General features: G+C 31.4%; 1 protein-coding gene across 3 annotated transcripts in view; it reads left to right on the plus strand.

Moving 5' to 3' along the window:
• The first annotated feature begins 4,522 nt into the window (after positions 1 to 4,522).
• Positions 4,523 to 20,279, plus strand: part of LOC143222136 (helicase ARIP4-like) — a 66,510-nt gene continuing 50,753 nt past the window's right edge. For 2 of the 3 annotated variants that reach the window (XM_076448155.1, XM_076448158.1), the window contains exons 1-5: positions 4,658 to 5,017; positions 10,217 to 10,356; positions 16,168 to 16,855; positions 18,380 to 18,771; positions 19,982 to 20,247. In XM_076448155.1, the coding sequence (XP_076304270.1) occupies positions 10,254 to 10,356; positions 16,168 to 16,855; positions 18,380 to 18,771; positions 19,982 to 20,247 (1,449 nt within the window). In that variant the 5' untranslated portion in view covers positions 4,658 to 5,017; positions 10,217 to 10,253. The other variant, XM_076448157.1, reaches the window with a different exon arrangement.

The following is a 20,279-nucleotide window of genomic DNA, read 5'->3' on the forward strand; positions in this document are numbered from 1 at the left end:
AAGGTGGTCTCTTTTATAGGCGACAACTAAAATTGTCTTTGCCATCACATAAGTCAGTCCTATGTTAGTAGCTTGCAATTTCTAGTCAAGATTTGCTGTCAAATGGAGAGATGGGAGAAAGTGTTTCCAATTCACAGGGCTGTCATTGGCTAACCTATAGAGATGCAATTGCTTCATAACGAGTATAGTTCGGAAGCTAAACGCTGGCTCCAGAAACAGTTAAGAATTTTACTTTATTCATTGTTAAACAATTGACCATTGAATTACTTCTTAAGCATTTTCGGTTAAGTTTTAGTTGGCTTTCATTTAAATTAAAGCCCTTCCTTTATTTAAATTTTTTCAAGTTTATTTCATTCACAACTTGTAAAATTTTGCATTCTCTTTTGTCCAGTAAATTTTTATTTTTACTTTTGAATACTTTGCTGTTTCATTTCTTCAACCCATTTCAATCTACAAAGCCTTAGAAACACCTCAGTGTTCTCTGTAAGACCTGTCTATCTGCGTATTTAATAATTAGTTAATTAGTATCTAGGTTACCACAAACTGGCAAATGATAAGTATCACAGAAAACTCTTATGCAACAATAATATTTAAACAAACAATGTATGACTCATAACTCTAATTTATGTAAATATGTTCTATTTTTATCTTATACATACTATGTCTGATCAACGGTCATTTAAAACTCAAACCAAGAAGGAAGAGATTGCCGCATGTGATTAAGGTTACAAATGTGGAAATCTATATAACATTACTGTAATAGAGTATCTAGTCAGTCTAAACTAAAGCTTATAATACATTATTATTTGCAGGGGTGTAGATCCTGGGGAATGGGGGATACATCCCTCCCTTCATTTTAGGTGGGGGTATGGTGCATACAATTATCCCCCTACAGTTTGGTCTGTTGAATTGTTTATTGCATCACAGGCCTACAAATTGTGTGTTTGTTCTTGTGATTCTCGTGTTCTTACCAATTGAATTACATAATTAGGCCTAGATGTAGGTTTTTTCAGTAGCCGAAATGTGCATCTTTAATATAGGCGTGCTTCTAAGCTTTTCGATCTAAGCGATAGTTCGTAAGTATCAGTCAGTAGGCTTAAGTATACATGCAAGGCTTGCGAACACTATTACAGAATCTACCTACGTCTTGTGCGTAGTGTAAGATTAAGTAAAATTTTCATCACAACAGATTGAACAGAACATGAAATTTAAAAATATTACTCCAAAACGTAAACTCCTGTGATCTAGATCTGGCAGGCCATTTGTAACTTGTAGCTGCATCAATTTTACGTGTATATTGTGAAATTTTCCTACGCCATTTGTTCTTATGAATGTTGAGCCGGTTTCATTGTCGAACGCCTTACTCTCCTTAGCTGCCGAAGCGCTGACCATAATGTACGTTTAGTGTACATTTAACGACAGGTTCGGGCCGCTCGAATCCAGACGCGCCCAACACCAACCCCCTCCGCTCCCTTTAGTATGAGCCTCGATTTTACAACAGGGCTCATTAGACATGTGTTTGTGGCCCTCATTAATCCATGAAATTTCAGATTATCACCGCCCTCTAATAAAGTGCTAGTGCTTTATGGTAAAAGAACAATATATTCTCTTATCACAGATAGTAAAAATATTGTATTTTCTTGTATAATTAGAACACAAAAGGAGCGATTTCAACGGCCTGAAGCCTCTACTTGAATTGTATTGCTAGTTTTTGTTTAGGTGCTTTTATTTAATAGACGTGCTTATAGACATTATATCACAACGTGTTTGGCTTTTGATGAGCTTTAACAGGAACATAATATATTTGTGATTGTTTGAGTACTTTTCGAGAAACTTGCAATTACTTGTGTTGTAACAAGCACACATTATTGTCCCAGCGATGTCCAGGCGGTCAGTTGGCTCGGTAGTCACTGTGAGGTCCGCGCGTTCGACTTAAATACATTGTACAGTTCAGTCCTACTTCCATTCTGTTCTATCTCGTTCGTTGTACGTTAGAGTTTTTCAATAAAGACTGTATTTTAGCCTGTTAAGTCATCTGGGAAACACATTCCAATTATGACAAGCAAGCATCTGAAACTTTCCAATATCAGACAGTTCTGCAAGCCAGGTACTAGTACTGCAAGTGACAATGCAGATGCAAATAATCCAACATCTTCAATCAAAGGAACAGAAACTTGCTATACAGAGGAAATACCATGTTCATCAGAGGACGAGTCTGAAAATGCTTGTGCAACTATTGCACATCATGAACCACCAGATAGTTGTGAAACAAGTTTGTGCATTAATGAAAAATCTAACACTCCACAGATACAGTGTGGAAAGACATATCATCCAGACGCACAGCTAATACCACGACAGAAAGCAAAATCTCAAAATATCAACTTCCAGGGCAAGTTGTTTGATGAGTTCCCATGGTTGCACTTCGACAATCAAACTCAAAAAGTCATATGCTTTCATCGTGCCAAGGCGGACAGTAGAGGCCTTTTTACAGGGACATTGGAGAGTCCAGTGGAGTATGCCTTCATATCCACCGGTTTATGCAATTGGAAAAAGGCAAAACAGAAAGTCAACGAACATCAATCCTCCTCTCAGCACAGATTCGCTATATCTCCAGAAGGTTCACTTGATGTAACCCCATTGACTGTCCAGCTACATGATGGAAAAAAGAAGCAGCAGGAAGAATGCAAAAGAAGTCTAGCCAAAATATTCAGAAGTTTACGTTTCTTACTGCGTCAAGGTTTAGCATTACGTGAACATACTGATACGGAGGGGAACTTCTTGCAGTTAATGAAGCTCCTGGAAGAGGAAGATCCTGAGTTGATGGCCTACTTATCAAAGAAAACACATTCACATCACCCCAGGCTCAGAATGAAATAATGGAGATGTTCAGCCATCAAATACTGAGGAACATAGCACACGAAGTGTAGCAAAGTAAAATATTTGCATTAATGGTTGATGGCACTCAAGATGTTATAGGTGCCGAACAGGAAGCAATATGTGTACGATACGTAGATGAGAACCTTGTCGTCCATGAGACATTTCTTGGTTTGTACAGTGTTTCCAATACAACTGGTGAAACAATATCCTCGACTATACTTGATGTACTGACTAGACTCAATTTACTACTGTCAGGATTAAGAGCACAAACTTATGATGGAGCCGCTAACATTAGTGGTGCGTACAGTAGATGTCAAGCAAAAATAAAAGAGAAGCAACCGTCAGCTTTGTTTTTTCACTGCAGAGCACACAACGCTAATTTAATAATAAAACATGCAGTTGAAGCTTATGAATGTGTTCGAGATTCTATCCAGTGGGTACATGAACTTGGTGTCTTGTTTCAGAGGTCAGGCAAATACAAGACAATCTTTGAAAATATTCTATCGTCAGACAGCCACAACGGTCCAGTTACATACATCCGCCCACTGTGTCCAACACGCTGGTTGTGCCGCCTCTCTGCAATTACATGTGCTAATGATTACTACAGTGACATTGTTGATTCTTTGTCTGAATTAGCAAATGAAAAAGTTATTAGTAACCTTGTCAAGTATAATGGTCATCTTTTATACTGTGCAGGAATAAATTCATGTGGCAGTTAATTTGTGACACATTTGTCTTTATTCTATTAACATTTTGAAAACTGTTCACAACACCTTACTTATACAATCTTACATGGAAACCTTGAAGTATCGTGGCAACAAGATTACTCTGTGACTGCATGTTTACAGCTTTCAGGGGTCCGGCATGGCCAAGCGTGTTAAGGCGTGCGACTAGTAATCTGAGGGTCGCGGGTTCGCATCCCCATCGCGCCAAACATGCTCGCCCTTTCAGCCGTGGGGGCATTATAATGTTCGGTCAATTCCACTATTCGTTGATAAAAGAGTAGCCCAAGAGTTGGCGGTGGGTGGTGATGACTAGCTGCCTTCCCTCTAGTCTTACACTGCTAAATTAGGGACGGCTAGCGCAGATAGCTCTCGAGTAGCTTTGTGCGAAATTCCAAAACAAACAAACAGCTTTCAGGTTCACATAATCAGAGATTACCAATTTGCAAATTGAATAGTCCACATAAGTGGTTGCAAAAATCATCCCCCCATCTGGTGTAAAAAATCTATTCCCCTGATTATTTGAACTGACAATAATAAATGCAAATAAAAAGAGAAATCGTAACCTTATATTTATTGTGTTCCGAAGATTGTGTACTTTTATCCACGATTATATAATTTCCTTATTTAAAACATAATCTGTTTTGATCGACATATATATATATATATATGTTTGTATGTACATATACACACATTTATCGCGGAAAAAAAAAAGAAGATAGATTTGTGTGTAGTATTTGTAAAAAGTATGTATTTTTGTGATTAGCTTGTTGTTAATTACAAAGTAACACAATGGACTATGTGTCGTGCTAGAATTTATCTTTATTTGATAATTTATAAGATAAAACTTTTCATGAACTTGATTAAAACTGCTCAAGTTTGATAGCTTTTTATAACTTGGAAATCTATAATATTGTTAATACGCTTCACGACAACTTACGTTACATAAAAAGCAAGTTTAAACATATTTTACAATATGGTAGATTATTATAAAAGAGTCGTAAATTTATAGTTCAGATTATAAATAAATGTTAGAGACGTCTAGTGGTAAGTGAGATATGGACAACTGGGATCCTCCATGTTATTTAATTCTAACGCTTGGTTGATCGTAAATGTTAAGTAGTCTGTGAAGAAAGTTTCAAGTTATTTGACAGCATTGTTAATATTAACATGCCTTTATTTTATTTTATAAAAACGCGAGAATTGTTGCGTTTATAAAAGTACTTTTTCTCGATACTTAATATAATTAACGAAAATTAATGAAACAAATTGTCTTTGAATCTTGGATATCAAGTAATAAGCCTATTTCAACAGTTCAAGAATAACTGGTACTACTAACAAAACTCGCGTAGTGACGTGTAGGCTAAGATACTGGTACTACATTATTACTCTTAGGGTCCTATAGACAATAAAAAATGGTGAGGATATTTGTTGTTTTTTGCTGCAGATTAACCTAATATAGTAAATTGGTAATAATCTTTTTAATCTAAGCTTTAGGTAGAAGAAAAAAACAATGTTGCATGTAATTAGAAGTTAAAACTAAGAAACAACTTTTAGTATTACCCATTAGTTAATTGTGCTCAAACTTCCAAAATTCAGTTTTTAAATGCATTTTTAAGTTTGAGCTCGTTGTTTGGAAGACCATAATGTGATTTCCCCCTTGATTTCTAAATGATAAGCTAAATATTTTTAATGTTAAAGTGTTATTTTTGTGAAACTATGATTCAGAGTACTGTTAACTAATTAAGCAATAAATTAGTCAATTTCTCTGAAGTGCATACATGTAATCATAACTTTAAAATGTATAAAGACCTATTATACTTTGTCACATATTGAATTGTTATTAATTCAGTGCATAATTAATCACAAATTATCAGATGCAAACAGTAAATAGTTGTTACATGTTATAATAACAAGAAGAGTATAACTTCTGTTATTGTTTGCGAGATGTTGGAAACTATTTAGAAGTAACTTTGACATGTATTTGTAAAGTTGGGTTTTATTGTTTCCCAGCATCGTTTTAAAACAAGGTTTGCTTGCTGTACTAGTTTGTTAGAATTTGTCATTCTGGTTTATTACATTTACTGTCTTGAACATTATGTTGGATGCTTGTTAAATTAGTGTAAAAATTTAGAAATAGTTAACCAGTTAAAAGCAAAGCAGTTATAAATAATATTTCTGCCTAAAAAGTATGGCTTATGGTAGGTTTATTTTGTGGTTTTTGAATAATAAAAATAACAAAAATTCACACACCTTCAAGTTTAATTATGTAATTAATAAATAAGGAAGAACAATCTAAAATCATATCTGTAAAGTAACATTTTGTTCCATACTACCTTCCCATTGGAAGTATATCAATAAAGTTTTGGTTATTTATTGTGCTTTACCAGGTAACCTTGTACCATGTGACACCTATGTCAAGGCAAGCTAAAATTTAGTCCCAGTGAAATCTGTCAGTTTAAAACCCATAAATATGTATTCACATTGTATGGATAAATGAAATGAAAATTGTCAATAACCAGATATTAATAATAAGGTATGAGATTACCTGTGTACCTATGAAAGAAGATGAGAGATACTGTAATCACATTGGTTATAAACTTGAAATACTGTGATTGACAGGTGCATATTAGTAATAATATCCATCCATTCTGTGTGTTCTCATGATTTGATGCTTTTGCTTTGGTCATGGGTCAAAGGCCATGTAATGTTTGTTGACCAGCATTCAAAATTTTCTTGAACTACTATTTTATGAATTTATGTAAGTTTTTAATCAAATTGTAGATTATAATTCAAACTTTAATATTATATATGAGTGATTTTCTTAATTTGAAAGTAAATATTAAAATAACACATCAAACTATACATTGTAATGAGTCGCATGGTACGTTGAATGCAGCACTGTTAAAATTTAGATGTTTGTGATGTCAAAATACTAATTCTATTGTTTTGTACAAGTTAAGAACTCAAATTATTAATATTATCAAGCTAGAATATCAAATAAGAACCTCATGTATTTTTATTTTGCTGAGATATGGCATATGTACTGAATCAAACACAGAGCCCCTGCTTACTTCTATTCATTTTTGAAAATGGTTTTGTATGTCCACTTACTTCAGTATGTGGTGTGTGAATATCCAACCAATAGCTTAGAATATCCCCAGAGTAGTTTTCTCAGCCATTTTAACGTGTAAAAAGGCTACCACGTTCTTTCGATCCACAATTTCAAGGAGGTGGGTTGTGTCACAATAATCTGCTTCAAGTTTCATATTTTTTTAAATCTAAATACATCTTGGTTACTAGGATTAATAAATTATTGTGGAATTCTGTGGTATCACTATAATTGTTTATAAGTTTTTAGCTATTCAACTATATAAAACATTAAAAAAAATTGTTTGATATCCTCCATGTGTAAAATTTTAAAAGGCCTGGCAATGTATGTCCGGCAGCAATTAAATACAAAGGTTGTAGTGAAAGTATATAATTTATTGTTCCATACATTAAGAAAAATACATATATATATATATAATGCATAATAATTGAAATGTGATTGTATGTTAGAAAATACTATTCTGCTAAAACGCAACTAAAACAGGAAAGACTAAAAGTTGGTTTTAAATTACTGGATACATAACATGAGTCCTTGTGGGCTCGTGCACCTTGCTTGTGCAAGTTGTATATGCTAGCTAGGCATAACTGGAAGGTCAATGTAATAAAAAATAATAGACGTGTAAATATATAGCATTATCAAACTTAATTATTTCCTAATATCTTTATGATGATTACAAGGTTGGTTGAGTGACAGACCCCACAGTTAGAGTATAGAAAATAACAAAATATAATAGCTTACTGAAAAACAAACATTTGAAATATATTTAGGAGGTTTCAGAGATTATGCAAATAATATTCAGTTTTTGGAATGAAGAATAGTTTTATTCATAGTATGAAATCACTTTGCATTCAGACTGTAAATGAAAGAGACTCTATTTTCTTGAAAAACTCTTTAGCAAAAATGTTTCATTAAAAATCTGATTTTCTGTATTCAAAATATTAGTAATCCTTACTAAAAGTTTACTAAATTTTATTAAGATACACATGCAGTATCAAAAGCTATAGTGCAAGTGTGTATACTGAGCCTTCAGTGAATAATTAACATGCAGCAAGCTTTTGTTAGGACAGTGTAGTCTGTTTATGCCAGATGGTATGAGGTATTGCAACTTGTTGCCAAGCCAATGCATATGCTGTTTACAATCCTCATTCATCATTTTTTGACATGTAACCAGTTTCAAATGGGCAGACATGTATATGTATATTGGTTTATGTGTTATGTGTTTTACACCACAGTTTATTGTATGATCTTGTTTCTAAAACGTAAATGGCTAACAAGAATTTTAAATGGCTTTAAAGTTTTGTATGTGTGTTTTCAAATAGTAAATGTTCCTGGATCTAATAAAACTTGCCAGACCAGAGTGGAACATGAAGAGAGTTATTATTTGATGTATTGCTGATCTTTATTGGTTCAGTCATTTTGAATCAACATGCTGGTTTTGGTTTTAATGTTCACTCTCTCATTGCTTACAAATGGTGGATGATGGCTTTTCCAACAATTGTGATATTTTTAAAGTTTATTTACATCTAGTGAGAAGGCAGTTGCCTTGAAATAAATCTTGCAAATTTAGCATATATTGTACTGTTGATGTTTTCATTTGTTTTTTGTGTATAGAAATTGTAATCACATAGTGTGTTGTTTTGTTCTCTGTAGCACTTCCTTGCTTATCAATACCAATAAGCTTTCAGTTTTGTCTGTATGTTTTCTTGTGTTGTAATACTCTAAAATATTTGCCTGACAGTTAGTTTCATTCTCTCACAAGTCATTACCACGTATTGAATACCATTGATTATTCTCTTCCCACCTACTTAAAATAGCTTTAGTGTTTCAAGCATTTTATGCAGTAATAAAAATGCAAACATGCAGTATTATGTGCACACAGGTTTTACTTATTTTAAGGCCCAACTGTTCCATGTACTTTATTCAGAAGCTAAGCCTAACATGTATATTAACTGAATTAACTGAATATACATGGTGTCAGCCGGTTGGACTGACCTCCATATTATAGAAGTAAATTTGACGAAATTTACTTTGCATTAACCTGTAGAACTATAATGGAAAGTCATGCTTCAACTAAGCATAACTTTAACTTTCATTCAGTGTTGCTGTGATCTATGTCTTGTTTTAAAGCTATTAATGTCGAAATAGGTCTAGGCCTAGTTATAATGGTGTGTGTAGGAGGTGAATTACTTCATTGGATAAGTAAAATGTCAGAAGGGAAGAAAGTTTTCCTGCATCCTGATAACCTTTTCTACAAATTTATAACACTATATTTACCAGTGGTGGAATATATTTTCCAGTTAAAGAGGCAAGCATTTGCAGATGAATTCATGTCTGGTGTGCAATTCTAACATGAAAAAAATTTTACACCAGAAAAACATGAACAGAAAAAAATAGAAAACTATATCACTGCTTGGTACCTGTAAAAAGGTACCTTTGCACCAATTCCTATGTAAATTTGTTGTCATACATGTGAATAGTTTATGAAAACCACAAATTGTGTTTTTTTGCTGAAAATTGAACATATGACAAACATCCAATATTGTGTAAAATGACTAAAACTCGACAAAGAACTTGTTAAAAAAAACAACTAAAATTATGACCCAACATTTGTGTCAGTTGTGTTGTCTGTAGAAAAATATCTTTGTACCAAAGTGCAGGTAAATTTGTTAATGTAGGGCTAAATAATTGACTAAAGCCCCCAAAATTATGGTTTTATTTAACCCTTTGACCCTTCCTTCCAAATTATCAAAAATTAGCATACCCAATATTTTTGTATGTATATATATGGGACTTGAAGAAAGGTATGTTTGTGCTAACTCCCATGTACAGTGACTGAAATACAGTCGAGTAATTATAAAAATAACCTAAAATTGTTTGTCATCTTGACCCCTTCCTATAATTACAAAAATTGCCAGTCCACCACTTTTGTTAAATATTGGGTACATGTGCCAATATTAATCTTAGTTGCTGTAAGTATGATTGGTCAGGATATAACTTTGAATTTTGACCTTCAACTACATGAAAGCCTTAAAAAAGGCCTAAATCAAAAAAGTGAAAATATTTTCTGGGCATATTGGACAAAGGTGTAACCCTAACAGGTTTCAAACCAATCCATGAATAAATGAAAGAATGACAGTTGATTGAGAAATGTTTGGAAGAAGAAGAAACAATAAAAAAAAAACACTGTCTCTGTATAGAGACAAAGATATATTAACATTATTAAATTAATTGTGAATCAAACCAGTATTCTCACATAAGCCATTTTTTAAACAAGTTCAGACAAACTACCATTTTCATTATCATTTATATAAATTTTGAAAAGAAAATCTGAACGATTCCTGCAAAACAAGTAAATAGTTGACTGCTGTATCAAGGTCATTCATTCATGTTTTCTCAATGAACTCATCTTTTCTGAACTTAAACCCTTATATTAATAAAACTTCTATTTGATAAGGTTAGCAGAATTGCTTTCATAGAATTTTGATACAACTTTTTTGCTTTTTAGTCATAAAGAAAAAGCAGGTGTCAAATTAAGAAAGAAAATGGATTCAGATGATTTCTCGTCAGGAAGTCTTCTTGGTGGCCACACCAAAGCACATCATGATCGTCTTAAAGCATGGGATGAAGGGTTTACAGAACTGGAAAGTGAGTAGCTCATTTTGAGTAAACATAAATTATGTTAATATCAATAATTTTTTTCTTATTTTGTTACAAAGACAGTTACTAAGATTGATCTTCTGTTCACATTTTTCTAATTTTTCATCATTTTGTATTAAAAAAAATTAGTTTATGTTCAAAGCTACAAGTTTTATAAGGCATAATATAAATTTAACAAAAGATCGTTGGATCCATTGTGGTTGTCCTAGTAAATTCACCTTAATTTTTTTCAGGAAATCTTTGATTCTTCTCTGAAACTCTAATAAAATGCTTGTCTTTATTAATGCTGACATCAAATTATTCCATAAGCCAATCACTCTGATAGAAAACTAAAATTCTTAATTTATGTGTATCCTACTTTTTAAAATGTTTTAAACATGTACTCTATCATCCTCAGAATACTATTAGCAACATAACCATGAATATAAATTGTTCACTTTCTTCAATCATGATTCTGAGTAGTTTCCTATCTATATTGAACAAATGTTCCATTTAAATGTTATTGCTAAATGTTTGTCCAGTTAATGAATTGATTAAACTCATTTTGAAATAGCAGACGTTACTAGTTTATTACACCCTTTCTGATTATCACTATTTAACGTAATATAGAAAATACGTCCAAACAATGACCCTGAAACTATCAGCTGGTAAAGAGGGCCAAGTTTTACCTCTGTTAATAACATTTTATTTTCTTTCATCCAATCACCATGTTGGATTTCCCGAAATAACTGTATAAAGCTTCTTTTATTATGCACTAGAACTTCCAACCTGAAAAGCAAGACTAACTTACCTGTAATTTGGAGGTCAACTTTATCATTCTATTTAAACGTATGAGTGATGTAGGCATCTCAACAATCTTCAGACACATTTCTACTAAGAATGAAAAATAGAGAAAAGTTTACATATATGACTTATTTCATTTTACCTTCCTCAGAACCTTGATTGATTGTATTGCCTCATTTATTATTGATCTCAATTGATTTACTTGTTGAATAAGTACGGGGTCAGCCCATGTTCCAGCTTATATGTCTGCACAACTCTGTCTCGCCTGCAAACAACATGCAGTGTGTGTGTGTGTGTAGTATAATTTTTCTATTCATCCCAAAGCATAGTTTTTAAATAGCTAAAAAACTATCCATTCTTGATAATATAACTAAACATATCTTTTTTTTTTTTTTTCCTATATCAGTTTTCTTCTTGGTCTAATGGTTTATAGTATTACATGCCCCAATTCACATTACGGGAACAACTGCTAATGAAGAATTTCTTTGAAATTGGCTATGAACAAAGTATAAAAACCACTGGGTGGGGTAGATTATAAATTATTTACAATAATTTAAAGTGAATAAAGTAGTGTGAAAAGTAATTTGTGATTTTGCAGCTAAAAACAATGGAATTTATTAAGAAATTTAGAAGATTGAGAGACAAACCACAAATATGGAAATTTGTTTTGTTTCTTTATACACTTTTTGTTCCCCAAATGTTTTCATATTAAGTTCTATCTGTTTAAAAATTCTAGTACTCTTTGTATTTCATAGAACACATGAATGAAAGCAAAGAAGAAAATGTTTTTCTGGTACCTATGAATCCTTTTGCCTAATGTCAGGGTTCATCAAGCTGGCTAGGATGCAACAGACATAGTAGTGGCCTAGCCACTATATATATATATATATATATATATCAATTTTTATGAACAATAATTATGAAGCAGATTCTGCAAGTTATCTATATTTTATTTTATTTTATTTTATTTTATTTAAGTCATTTACAAATCATACTTTTAGGTGAAGAATTAATAAAACAACATTATGTACTTTATAATTTATAACTAAATATTAATTCATTTTGTATTTAATTTCATTATGATTGTTTTTTGGATGTTTTTCTAAATGAATTAACCAATTAGCAGTAGATAAGGTAAGCTTTATTAAGAAAAATGTTCCAGTTATGTGAATCTTTATTGAATATTCAATAAATTTATCATGCTCAAACAATACACATAAACAAAATAACTTTTAACTCTTAAATGGCAACCATCATCAATTGATGCTGCTACCTACAATATTCCCAGTGTTTAAGGGTTAACATGCTTTCAAGTGTCAGTGGATCCAAAAATGTCAATTTTTGTATTTCTGGCCTGAAAATAAAAACAAGGGAATTTAATTTTTACAGACAAAAACTTGGAAAAATCAATGAATTTCATGAGATTCAGAGATGTCTTGAGGATATGGTTGGTAAAACAAATTGTCATTAGCATCTAAGAATCACATACAGTTTAATTATGGTGCACATAGTGGGTCAATAAGTCTATTTTAAGCAACACTTGCAGCATTTTATCATGCTATAAATTTTTACATTTCAAAAGTATCACTGAAATATATTCTTAAATGTTGGCAGCTATCATGTTTGTTAGGCAATAGATGATATCTGAGGGATGATAAACAATAAACAATTTATAGTTTTGTAATACTGTTTTTAAAATAATTTCTTTCCAACAGTGCTTTTGATATTGACATGACTATTATAAATATTGTGTAGTTCTAGTATGTTTTAGTATCAGTGATGTGTTTTTTTCATTGTGTCTAACCCTAAGGACCATACCAGCATAAATAGTGTGAACACTTTAAGTAAAATTTTACTTAGTAGTTTGTGTTTAATGTAATAGTGTTACAAAAGAACAAAAACTTGATGCTTGAGTAGTGTAATATCGTTATGTAAACATGTTACATGCTAATATGTTTGTAAATCACCTAAAAGAAATTTATGAGCATAATGGAAATTATTTTATTTAGAAAATATGCTACATATTTTAACAGAATGTTGATCTGTTCTCAAATACTTTTGCTATGAGCTCGGTATAACATACCCGAGTTTGTCTACGTGCTTGCACATGTTAATTATTTGTGCTATAACTTTTGACACAGTATGTGTATCTTCACAAAATTTAGTAGCCTTTTAGTAAAAATTGTAAAACAAAACAGGTTTTTTAGTGAAATATTTTTACTAAAGATTTGTTTGTGAAAATTATCTGTTTTGTTACTTTTCTGATTGCAAAATGACTTCATGTTTAAAAAAAACTGATCTTTCTCCCAAAAATCACAAATATTATTTGTGTAATCTCTAAACTAGTGTTTTGTAATGTACGGTCACTTTTCAATTATTACATGTATATATATATATATAGATTATTACTCTGTAGAAATAAATTTATTAAATGTAATTTTCTTAAAATATATAACAATAAATTGAGAAGTGAAGCATGACCTTTATACTTGGTTGTTGGTAGGCATAGGTTTCTAAGCCTTTTAGAATTTTGCATATGGAGGATATCAAAATTTTTTTTAGGTTTTATGTGTGCAGTCAAATAACCAAAAATCATAAATAATTACACTGATACCATAGAATTCTACTAATTTATTAAGTTTAGTAACTAAGATTTATTTAAATTATAAATAATATGAAACTTCAAGCAAACTAAAAACACAACCTACCTCTTTAAAAACATGGATCGAAAAACATGGTAGTCTTTTCACAGATTAAAATGGCTGAGAGAAACCACTGGGGACATTCTGTGTTGTTTATTGGTTATACACAAGTCATACTATAGTAAGAGTATATTAGGAAGCATTTTCAAAATTGGAAAGAGTTAAATGAGGCAGCTATGTTTGATTTAGTACATAAGTCGTATCTCAGCAAAATAAAGAGTTGAGGTTCTTATTTTATATTCTTGCTTGATAATATTAGTAATTTGAGTTCCAAATGTATACAAAAATATAATTTTGTATTTTGACATCATGAGCATCTAATTGTAAACAGTGCTGCATTCAATATACCACGTGACTTGCTAAAGTCTATATTTATGTGTTCTTTTAATATTTACTGTTATATTAAGAAATTATCTCCTATATAATATTAATGTTTAAATTATAATCTACAATTTGATTAAAAATTTGCATAAATTCATAAAATAGTAGTTCCATAAAACTTTGAAGGCAAGTTATGAAACTTGATGACATGACCTTCGACTCGTGACTTCTTGTGAAAGGATTAAAGCAACATCAGCTATTCAGTCTGTTAGCTGTGGAATTGTACAAGTTTATTTGTAAGTTAAGCATAGGCACCATTCACAAGAATTTCTGTTGAAACATTATCTCTAAACTTAGACCAACAACTTGTGTAGAAATCTTTTAAAAGTAACATATATTATTATATGGATTAAGCGTTGTAGTATTTTTCTTACATTACTCAATAAAACCTGCTTAATTATAGAAAATGTAATAATAATACTACAAATAAGGGGATGGTGCAGCTGGGAAGTATTTTTTATTGTTCAAACTTGACAAATGATCATAGTATTCTATTATATTTATCTGAGTACAAAACTATAACACGAGTTATCTGTGCTGTGCCATTCAGGTTATCAAAATCCAATTTTAGGTTTGTAAGATTTTTCTTTAATTTTGATCTGGTGATTTGGGCGAATAGAGGTGGGTGCCTCATGATGTGATGGTCTCAGGTTTGGTTTCCTTTGCAAACAATCTTCAGTTATTGAAAAGCCAGAATATAAAGTAAGAATCTTTCATCTTTTTTATTTTCTGAGATATATTCAACAAATCATCAAGGTGGCCCTGCCTACCTTGACCATTTTTAGAAATTCGTAAATACACCTTCTTTGCTGTATGACATTTGTATAACCAAAATCAAAATTGTTTTGCATATTGGATAGTTAGTATGAGGAAAGAAAAAGTCATTAGCAAATCTTGAAATATATTTTGTGTTCAAAACCTTATAATGTTTACTGATCTGTAAAATTTCATGAATATTTGGACATTGTATGAAAGTTACAGTATGAAAACTATAACAAACACAAAATGGTTACAAGATCTGTCCTTGAGATCAAGCCTGTAGTGAGGGAATTAAGTGATAAAGTCTAAATTTATTGTTTTCTCACATTGTGTAAATCAGTGGTTAATGTGTTGATTACCATAAAACTTTTGAAGTTTTTCAGAAATAAGTGTGGCTGGAGTTTGCAGCACTCTGCACAAAGCCTCAGCCACTAATTGATTATTTCTAAGCTAGTACAACAATGTGAGCATCAATTTAATGTTGCCATATTATTAATTTGCACCTTATTTTTTTCAGACACAATGTATCTAGACTTTAGAGTTTAGAGCTTTGTCTTCTTTATCCATATTACTGTTTAGAAGTTTGAATTCTCCTGAGAAAGACTTATTTTTATATTTCTGAGAGGAAATGTGAGATGTATGATTACATAATTACAATTCCTTTTTTTAAACAGGGTTTCTGTTTATGAATAAATATTACATATATATAAATACACACACACTTTTTTTTCGTATTCCATTATGATTGTAAATAATTTGCTTAAAACTAAAGGATGAGCATGAATTTTTATTTTTTTTCTAGCATGTGTGTGAGAGAACTTCCTTGAAAAACAGAGTTGTATCTTGTTACCCTCATTAAGTATTTTAAAATGAAAAGTAAACTGACATAATAGATACCTAACTTATAAAACTCTTAATATGTAGTTATTACCAGTTGTGTATGCTGTTAAGGTATGCAGAAAACAAAATTGAAATTTATTCAAAAATTGTTCACATGATGCTACATTTCTATTTTACATTCATCATTGCAATTTGTTTCTAAACTGTTTTCTCTTAATACTTTGAAACAACAGCAACAAAAAGTAAAAAAAACAGTTTATACTTATCTTTTCAGGAACACAAGCAAGAGAATCATATGATTAAGGTTACCTAATGTTATTTTAACTTTATTTAGAAATATTAGAAGCAGCTGAAAATCATCAAACTGGCCAGTCTCAGACACCCTGTGTGGAAAGAGAGGTAATGCTAGGACCCCATTCACTGTCTGTTTCGCCTATTTCAGCAGATGCGCCAGTACCATGCAGTGAAAAAACGAAAGGGTTGGGGGACAGGAAAATGTGCTTGGAGAAGAAAAAGGTTGTGGATGCAGAAGAACTACCTGATGAAACTAGGGAAGAATATTCATCAATAAAAGCTGACATTTCAGAAACTCCAGTAAAAAAAAGAAAACTGTCATCATCAAATGAAACTATCATGGAGAAAAACTTGTCTGCCTTAAGTGGAGATGGTCATAATAGTGAAAAGAATGAAAAAACTAACACTGATGAAAAGTTAACAGATAAATGTTCAGATGGTGACATCCTGATATCAGGCACTGACATTAGTCATCTTTCTGAAGAGAAAAATAACGAAAATGGTTATGGTAGTGAAAAAGAAGAAAATGTAAACAATGAAAAGTTAACAGATAAATGTTCAGATAGTGATGTCCTGATATCAGGCACTGACAATGATCAGTTTTCTGAACATAAAAGTAATGAAAACAGTGATAGTTTTGACAGTGAATCTGATTATAGTGAAGAAGAAGATAAAAAGAAGAAACCAACCAAGAAAAAGAAAAACCTTTTTCAAAGGAGAGAAATCAGGTACTGTTTACTTTGACACATATGTGGCACATGATAGGTGCATCTAAATTGTTTGTGGTGTTAAAATTTTATTTTAAAATAACATATATTTCACTATAATTGTTTTGTGGTTACATTTAACATTCTTATTTCAGAAATAGCTATATATGCATGTAAAGGTTTCCAATTAGACTTGTGTAATTTAATAAATGTCGCTTGAAAAAAAAAAATGTGGTATTGAAATATTGACAAGAGTTGGTCTTAAGAGTTTGTGTGAAGATACTTTTAAACTTAAAAGTGTTAAAATGTCTATCACAAGTAACTGTTTTTAAATAGTGTTTTTATTAAGTGTAAAATACTTATTAAATAGTAACTAACTCAGAGTTGACTGAAACTTTGGCTTAAAACAGTTTTAAAGAAATACATGTAAGATACTAAAAACTTGAGGACATTTGAAAAAATATTTTTGGAAAATATGCTGTATAAGACTGACAATTTCCTCAGGTAAAGAACACACTTATGGTACTGGAATGACCTATTGGTAAATGTTTTTTTTTTTTAACTTGTGACCTTACAGTGTTACAAATGAAGAAAATTAGTAATACCTAAATATACATGAGAAAAAAAGATTTGTAATCTACACTGTTGAAAAACAGTTAAATCTATTTTGGAAATTGCAGTTGTGAAAAAGTGTTTAAATGATCAGTAGTTTTGTTAGTAAATTGCATTATTTATATATCTTGCTGCAATACATAGGAAAAACTCAGATTTTTGTACTCTTGCTTTTGTATGATGTTAATAAAAGCAAGTGTAATTATTTAAAAATTAGGCAGGTAAATAATTGGTTGTGACAATTTGTTTTAGAATGCTAGCCAATTTCATTATGCTTCTAAGAAAAGACCAGTACATATCTTGCACATTGTCTTGTATATCCTAAAAGGCATTGTGTGATATCACTCAAACTAAATTTGCTTGTCTAGTGTTATTTTTTGCAGCAGTAATTCAAAACTGTTGGGCTAAGAAGTTCAAAATTATTGGCTGGAGACACCTTTGCTCTATGAACTAGTGAGCCATCAGCTACACATTTGGGCCTTTATTATAATCATGAAGGCTTTGAGGTGCAAAACACTGTGAAACTATGATGAAGATGATCAGTTTCAAGTTGGTTGTCACATGCAGAGCACCAGCAAGGCAGTTGTCACATGTACTGGAACACTATGTTTTGACATCATGTTAGCAAATTTATTGACATTTATTTGTGAAGATATTGAAACTCGTGTCGGTGCTGCAGTGGTAATTAATATAAATTATGTGAAAATATCTTTGTAAGATCCAGCACAAAATAATGCTGTACAAAGAAATCCTGTGCATGCAGAATTATTAAATATATAAATTTGTGTGAAAAAAACATTTCATCTTTAGGTTAATTAGTATAATTCAAGAGCTAATAGTTTGTGTTAAATTTTTACTTGAGGTGGCAAGTTGGGAAGATAAGTTTGTTTTTTTTGTACTATGTGTTTTAAGGCTTTTGAATTACATTAACAGGAATATTATGTCAGAAAATGAATTGGATGCTAAAACTATACAAGCTCAAAAAGAAGAACAAGAAAGAAAAAAATTTCTTCAAGAAACCCAACTTCGAGCTCTTCAGGAAAGACTTCTTCTTATGAAAAGATTAGAAGAAAACCCAGAAATACAATTAACTTGTATTTCTACACCCCCAGCAGCTTCTGTTCAACCACAGCAAAGTACAGAGACCCTACCAGCAGCTGTTAATAACTCTGTAACAATAAAAAAGGAACTTACGGCTGGTAAAAGAAAAGCATCTGATAAAGATGTAATTCTGGTTGGCAGTAGTGATGAAGAAAGCAACAAAACTTGTGTAGACCAGTCAAAAAAACTTGTTCGGACTCTAGAAGTTGTTGCTAACTCCAAAGGTAAAGTTAGTTGTTTTAGGTTGATGGTAATATTAATTGGTCATAAAAGGAAATACACACACCAAAAAATGATGTATACAAATACAAAACTGATTGTGTTTGTTGCAGCACCAAACAGTACAAGACCTATATTTTGATTTTAAAATATTTTTATAAAGAATAAAATATCTTGTCCATTATTGCAATTTATCAACATCAAATGTATTTGGTAAAGTATGTTTGTCATTTGTACACTTGACCTCTGCTTCTGTCCTTTCACTTGCTGACACCACTTTCATGACATTTAATGCACATTTTTTGTCTTTTAAATGATATATAGGCCTATATTGCTTAGTAAAGAACAAACCTGAAGTAGACAGACCAATGGTTTAAAACATTTGTTTCACCATCAATAAAAGTATTCTATATTACCAGAAGTATAGATTAACTTGTGCTGAAAGGGAAACAAACTAAATCTAATGAGATACAATTGCTTTGCATTTGTCTTTACTGTTTATTTGTTGTTGCAGAAGAACATTTGCTCAGTATAGGTGGTGCAAAGTAGATTTCAACTCAGTTAACAAGTATAAGAATGTAAGAGTATTTGTTTCCTGACAGAGAACCCTCTAGTGGCACAGCATATGTCTGTGGGCTCACACTGCTAAAAACCAGGTTTAGGTACCCGTGGTGAGTAGATCACAGATAGCCCACTGTGTAGCTTTGTGCTTAATTCTAAACAAACACAAACCTGACAGAGAAATTCATTTTTAAAAAAAAAGCTGTTAAATAATGATTTTGATGTGTTCGTAAATAGTTTTTTTCTTCCAAATGTTTATTTGCTTTTAAGAATAATTGCAGAAAATCTGGAAGGTTTTTTGTTTTGTTTTTTGATTGGAAGATTTATTAAGTTTTGCTAAATTGTGAAATCTTTGAAGTTACAGCTGTTAAAACATTATACATTATATGTACTTTATTTTTCAACATTCAATTATATTTGGAATAAAATTGTTGTACTTGCAAAATAAATAAATGTACATTTGAAGTTAAAATAATATTAGTAATGTGTGAACTATATGTGCTCTTTATGTACAAGTAAAATAACAGAATTAGTTAACAAAATCAGTTTTGATATGTTTTTGTCAACTTGTCCAAAAAACATCATGTTGTAAAGTACTCTTGCATGGTAGTTTTGTAAAATGCATCATATCGTTTCTGTCATGATTGTTTTCAGACATCTTAAAGATTTCTTCAGAAAATTATACCAAAACAGAGAAAAATGAAAAATCCAATGAAGAGGTGGAAGATGATGATGTTGTCATGGTGAGTGATGACGATGATAATGGCACCTTAGATGAAGATAATAGTGGTACCCACACTAATGATACTTTGAACCAACCAAACGAAGATGGATTAGTTCTAGTGAATATTGGCCATCCACCAGAAGAACCAGATATTTTTCTGGCTCCTCAACTTAGCAGAGCAATCAAACCGCATCAGGTAATATTTTTTATTTTTCTTTAAAGAGATTG

The sequence above is a fragment of the Tachypleus tridentatus genome, chromosome 8, assembly GCF_004210375.1.
Source record: "Tachypleus tridentatus isolate NWPU-2018 chromosome 8, ASM421037v1, whole genome shotgun sequence".
In the NCBI taxonomy this organism is placed as follows: Eukaryota; Metazoa; Arthropoda; class Merostomata; order Xiphosura; family Limulidae; genus Tachypleus; species Tachypleus tridentatus.